General features: G+C 38.5%; 1 protein-coding gene across 1 annotated transcript; it reads left to right on the plus strand.

Annotated features, from left to right (window-relative positions):
- On the plus strand, positions 1–2,971 carry LOC115788291 (perforin-1-like). Its single transcript, XM_030741268.1, has 2 exons — positions 1–536; positions 1,193–2,971. The coding sequence occupies exons 1-2, from the start codon at positions 1–3 to the stop codon at positions 2,346–2,348; spliced, it is 1,692 nt and encodes a 563-aa protein (XP_030597128.1). The 3' UTR covers positions 2,349–2,971.
- Positions 2,972–6,537: the final 3,566 nt, after the last annotated feature.

Below are 6,537 nucleotides of genomic sequence, written 5' to 3' on the forward strand. Positions count from 1 at the left end.
ATGGCAAGGCTGTGGCACTTCCTGCTCCTGTGCTGGGCATGGAGTCCTCTGTGCCTTCCATCCAGTGTAAGCTTCATTGGTACACCGCAGGAGTGTGAAAAGGCTCACTTTGTCCCAGGTTACAACCTGGGTGGTGAAGGCTTTGACATTGTGACGATGGAGAGAAAAGGTGCCTATGTCATCGATACTGAAACTTGGAAGATTGGAAATGGCACGTGCAGGATGTACAGTAACAGCTACATGAATCGTGAGAAGCAGAAGGTCCCTGTCGCTGTGGTGGACTGGAGAATGCTCCCCAAGTGCAGTTTGAAGGTCTCCAGTGTGGTCTATGATTCTGTTGAAAGCCTTGTCAATGACTCAACATCATCTGTGTCCAACAACTGGAAAATTGGCCTCGAAATCCCTGTAGATCCTTCCGTAAAGCTCGGGGTTGGCTTTGGTGGTTCCCACTCGAGAGATTCTACCTTTGCCATGAAAAAGTCAAAACAAGACCACTACACCTTCATGCACCATTCTGTCAACTGTAAATTCTATGGGTGAGTAAATGGATGGAGATTTGTCTTGTAAGTTTACTGTGAATTTACATGCAGGGGTGTCAAACAGATGTTTCCTCATGGGTCACATACAGCCCATTTTAGTCTTAAGTGTGCCGGAACAATCAAACCATTCCATAAAAATCTCTCTTTCATGTGTAAAGAATTAGGACTGCATTCTGAAAACATTTACATTTAACATTTAATGACACATCTAGTTACAAAACTTTTTCCATTATGTGGCTTAACCATCGTTCTTTGGTATGGTAGGCCATGGGTAATGTGTCAGTAAGAAGGATGTAAAACTGATAATGAGCTTCTTAGATGAAACTAATATTTTGGAGAACCACTCTCATGATGTGATCTTTCTATAATGGCTTTTTATAGTGGTTCCTGATGTGAAACACCGTGAAAAGTCTAAAGGTTGAATGCTTATTTTCAGCAGTTTTACATGTTGTAAAACCATCCAGTGGACCATACTGAACATTTTTGGCTGGCCAGTTCTCCCCCATGAGTCATACGTTTGACAGCCCTGTGTTCTTGATAGCTGGCAGCAATTTGAATGGAAGTAAAGCAAACAGGATACAAAATAATGGAAGTAAAATGGGACTTTAAACAGTTAAGTAAAAACTATTTATATGTTGTTTTCTGTTCCACAGCTACAGACTGGCAACAAGTCCTCCTCTGAGTCATGAATTTAAGTCAGCTGTGGACTCCCTTCCCCCTTATGCCTCTAACTCTGGGCCCTTATATCGCAATCTGATTGACACTTATGGTACACATTATATCACACAAGTGTCTCTTGGAGGTGAAATTAAAGCAACCACTGCTGTCAGGGCCTGCAAGGCTACAATGAATGGACTAAAAGATACAGAAGTTGGTGATTGTTTGTCAGTTGAAGCTTCGGCTAGTTTTGCAAGTTCTGCTAGTATTAAGGCCATGTACGAACACTGTCAGAAAAAGAAAAACAAGCTGGGCTCTGATCAAAGTTTCAGCAGTTCATTTAATGAGCGACACACAGAGGCTATTGGTGGGGACATTAATGGAGCTGATATCCTCTTTCAAGGCCAGTCTGACCCTTCGGTCTATAAAAGCTGGCTCAGCTCTCTCAAAACAACACCCGATGTGGTCCAATACAGTTTAAAGCCCCTGCACACCATACTGCCATTAAACCATCCTGCCACAGCAGGACTGAAGCGAGAGGTAGAGCAGTACATTAGGAGAAATGCAGTGCTGAAGAAATGTTCAGAAACCTGTAAGATTGGGCACAGATCAAATGTAAGAGATCCTTGTGCTTGTGCCTGCAACAGTAACCAGAATGTCAAGTCAAACTGCTGTCCTGCTGGGAAAGGTTTTGCAACATTAAAGGTGTTCAAACTTTATGCGAACGATCTGCATGGTGACAAGTGGACTCAGACAGATGGTTCAGTGATGGTGACCTATGGTGAAAAGAAAATGCGCACTAATATCATAAGTAATAATGACAACCCTAAATGGAGAGAAACATTTGAATTTGGGACCATCACCATCAACATGCAAGACAAACTTACATTCACTGTGTATGATGAGGACACTTACTGGAACAGTGACAAGTTAGGCATGTGTTCATTTGATCTGCACAGGGGGAAGGTGAGCGACAGCTGCATGCTGAATCATGGTACTTTCTTCTTTTCCTACATCGTAGAGTGTGCACCAAGTCTTGGTGGTAACCAGTGTCAGGAGTACATCCCCTCTCCCATGAGTCCCTCTTTAGCCGAGGTCTTCCACACCAGAAATGGGGTCCTTCTTGGACAGATTGGGAAGAAGTTTGCTTAGACAGTCAGTGAGTTAATTTAACCTTCAAGAGACTAACTGGCCATTGATGACCTCAACAATATATGTAGTTCTGATCTTTCATGTGAACCTTTTTTTATAACTATAACTATAAAGCAACCGTGTACAAATTAAGAGTTCATACTGAGAGCAGCAAGATGTGCTGCTACAGGAGGCTTGAGGCATTTACTTAGTGTTCAAAGTAATGATGAACATAGCTCATTTAAGAGACATGAATTTAACCGTTTTTGTAAAAAGAAAGATTAAAATCCATACTTAATTGCATCATAACATTTTAAAGATTCATCCAAGATAAAGAGATGGTAAACAAAGATTAATAAGTTTAATAAATCCCAATAGAACTATTAAAAAAAAAAAGATTCCTTTTTTAACATAAAATGAGGTCATAAATGACCCCACTGTCTCATTTTAGTTGCTAAAATTGATTTGTGGCTCAAGGGTTAAGGGCAGGCATTGTTGACATGAGATGGGCTGATGAGCAAAGGGATTTGATTATATGGTGAATATCTTTTTGCTTGTAGTTATGCTGTCATTGTTTTTTCTCTGTGCAAAAGTATTTGATTGAATCCAAACACACTTGTGAGGACCTAGAATTATAATCCACTTTTCATGCTTCTTTTTTGCTTGTTACAACATTTACCAATAAAGCATCAGCAAAGCAAACGTGTGTCTTTCCTCTAAGTATTCAAAAACACCCGTGTCATTTTGAGGTTTTGGTATAAAATGGGAAGTAAGATTTTTTTTTTTTTTAACCTTTGTGCAAAGACTGCTAGTTTGTGTCACTTATATAAACCATGTAAAATAGTTCACTCCCATCCACCTACAGATAAACGAAGGGTTTAGTTTCAGTTAATGAAAAAAGTTTAACAGAGAAACTGTAAAATAATACAAATTAATCCAAAAAATAAATAAATAAATAAATATGTGGGACTTCATCTGAAAAGTAACACTTTGCAGTTTGTGAACAATTTGCCAATTTAGCATGTGGCTAAAACAACCCATCCCAAGCACCCGGTGAGCGTTATATTTAAACAGTAACTTTCTCTCTAACTAGCAGTCGCACTCCATTGGAGAAGGATAGGTGACCAGGGGGAAACTGTCAAGTGAAACTTGAAAAATATGGTTAACGAAAAAAGTAATAATTATTAAAAATAACTTATGTCCACAAAAATTAAGCTTTTTCTTTGTTGCTATTATGGTCATAGTTAATAAGTGACAAAAATGATGACGTGTCAGATCTAAAGCTGGAATCATTTGCTGTGGGTGTGCTCTATCCTCTGCAACTGCTTATTTATAATAACTCAAATTTATCCCACTTTGCATGATCATGTATGTGTACTGTGCTCGACAAAGTACATGTTTCTCTTCTGAGTGTGAGAAAATGACAATAAGTTTATAATTAACCAATCATAAAGCAAGATACAGTTGTTTCCACAGGGTTCTGTGCTGGTACTAATTCTGTTTACACCATACATGCTTCCCTTAGGCAGCATTATCACAAAGCATTGTCTACATTTTCAATGTTATGCAGATGATAACGCACTTAAGGTGAAACATTTTATGAATGTTTCACCTTATTTGACCCTGAACAAGAGGCCAGAGGTCCAAACTAATGTGATATTTAGAATATTCATTCCCTATATACTTATGTTGTCAACAACAATATATATCCAACAAATTCATGAAGAAATGTACAGAACAAAATACAAATCAACCAACAACATTAATATAAGATAAAAAGTCAGGTAGAAAATCCCATGATCATAAAGTATAATAGTACAACAATGTAAGACAATTAGACTAGTTAACAGCAGTAAGACTGCCTGTAAATTTATATGAAACAGTAATAAAAGAAAAATCTGAAATATTATAGATATTAAAAATGATCAGAGCCAAATAGGAACAATAAAGTAGTATATGGTCAATGCTGTAATAGCAAGGACAAAAATGAATGATGGCCTCTCATATAAGCAAAGTAATGTTAACAGCAAAACTCAAAACATGCCCATGAAGCGGGTCTCAAATCAAATTCCTCATTAAGTCCTCTCTGAGATAAGGTGTCTAGTATGTAAATCCAAAAGGCTTCTCTTTTTATCAAGTGAGAATTCACATCTCCACCCTGCCCATGTGGTTTAACCACTTCAAAACCGCAGCATCTGAGAGAAGGTACAAAATGTGCCATATGTTCTCCTGATATCATGATTGCAGCTGAGTCCAAATTCAGGGGCTGCGTCCTTCGAAGGACCCGGTCTGTGTTAAACAATCTGCACACTTCACTGCAAGTAAGTATGCAAACATTACAGTGACATGAAGTTTGTAAAGAAAGAGGTATGACCCTTTAAATCAGTTACATATTCATTTAAATACCTACATGGCCTTTTTCCTTTCTATGTAAAGTTAAAGTCCAACAAATAAAAAGAAACACATGCACAGCGGCCTTGTGGGTAAAAGAATGCATTAGCTTTGCATTAGCTTGGATTCCCAGTTACTGAAGTTTGCTTCTTTATCAGGAAGTAGAGATGTGGAGTTAGTTTCTGTGGTCTTATTGTAGAAGGACTTAAAGTTGAAACCTTAATATGCAGCAGAATGATTAAATATAATATGATGGCTTTAATGTTAACAGTTATCACAAACTGATGAAATCTACTGTGAAATGAAGCTTCCTCATTAAAGTGAATTAGTCAGACCACATGAGACTCAGTGTGAAATATGTAAATGTGTACGAGATAAACTAATACTGAGAAATGGCTGCTGTGAAACTTTGGTTGATGTGACGCGTGAACAAGGCGTGGTCTGTCTGTGTGCTGATGGTGTAATGTTGCAACAGTATGCATACTCTGTTTTCTTGTTACACTGGTTTCAGTGTTTTAAATTATAAATTATGGGCATTTATCAGGTGCAAAAGAGTCATTGCTGGGAATGCATTATGGAGGCTGTTATCTTGCAGATATCTCAGTTTTAATATGCACTAAACTGATCACGATTAAAGCTAAGAAGGTTTCCTGTATGTTTTCTTCAATTTGATGTTAGTTTTGTAAGTACACAACATTATTTGATTTACTTTGTCTTTTTAAATTACACTTAAGTCACAAGTAACTTCCACACTGGCATAACTTTCTAAGCCCAAAGTTATTTCTATGTTTCATGCAGTCTGTGACACCAAGATCAAACATGGGCTGAAATAAATACTTCCTTAATGGCACCTAACCTGATGCAGTTCAGGAGCTGCTCACTTTGGACTTGAACACCATGTGTGGCCGTGCATTGGCCCAGACATTGATCATACATAACAGAAGAGTGATCTTAACTATTGTACTGAAGTTTAACCATAAATTAAAACACATTATTCATATGCATAAAACACTTTATTTACCCGATATCCACGGCCAGTTTATGATCACCAACATGCATGTTATTGGGATTGTGGGAGGTACAGGGGTGACATGCAGACTCTACAGAGAAAGGCTCCAGGTAGTGATCAAACCAGTATGCTGAGAGGTGACAATGCTAACTGCACCAGTGTATCTACAGACAGACTGCAATGCTCAGAGAAACAGCAAAAAACCCAAGAGCTACATCTCATACTCTACAGGCCTCAGTTAGTGTGTTAAATGTTAAAGTTTAATGATAGAACAATTAGAAAAAGACCAAACACATATTCCCCCGGTGCTACAACACCACCTGGGGGAATTTGACCCCAGGAAATATGGGATTTATAAAGAAATTGATCCAAAATTAGCATCAGAGACTACACAAGTTCGAATAAATGCACCAGGGCGAGAGATGGTTCAGTGGTTAAAAAGGAAATACTTTATTAAAACAGTACTATTTAAAAATCCAGACATAAAACATAGGGTGACTGGGCTGTAGCACTAATTGCGCACCAGCTGAGGAACTCAATAGTGAAAACAAGAGGCTGGGATGGCCTTACCAGCAGCCGGGGGCCCTGACAAGAGGGGAAGGAAACAAAGAAAACACAAAACACTGCAGCGACACCTGGAGTGCTGTAAAACAACAAAACGTGAGCAGAAGGAGAGGGGGGACCCACCACCTGGGGAGTGGGCCACCCTGCCACTGACTTAGGCTGAATTATTTTTAATAACACTGAATTATTTGGACTAAGGCTGAATTATTTTTAATCAGAATGAATTATTTTGAATAAAGCTGAATT

The sequence above is a fragment of the Archocentrus centrarchus genome, chromosome 1 (assembly GCF_007364275.1).
Source record: "Archocentrus centrarchus isolate MPI-CPG fArcCen1 chromosome 1, fArcCen1, whole genome shotgun sequence".
Classification (NCBI taxonomy): domain Eukaryota; kingdom Metazoa; phylum Chordata; class Actinopteri; order Cichliformes; family Cichlidae; genus Archocentrus; species Archocentrus centrarchus.

Coding starts and splice junctions, on each gene's coding strand:
- LOC115788291 (XM_030741268.1), top strand. CDS start 1: ATGGCAAGGCTGTGGCACTTCCTGCTCCTGTGCTGGGCATGGAGTCCT. Junction 537..1,192: donor GTCAACTGTAAATTCTATGG/GTGAGTAAATGG, acceptor TCTGTTCCACAG/CTACAGACTGGCAACAAGTC.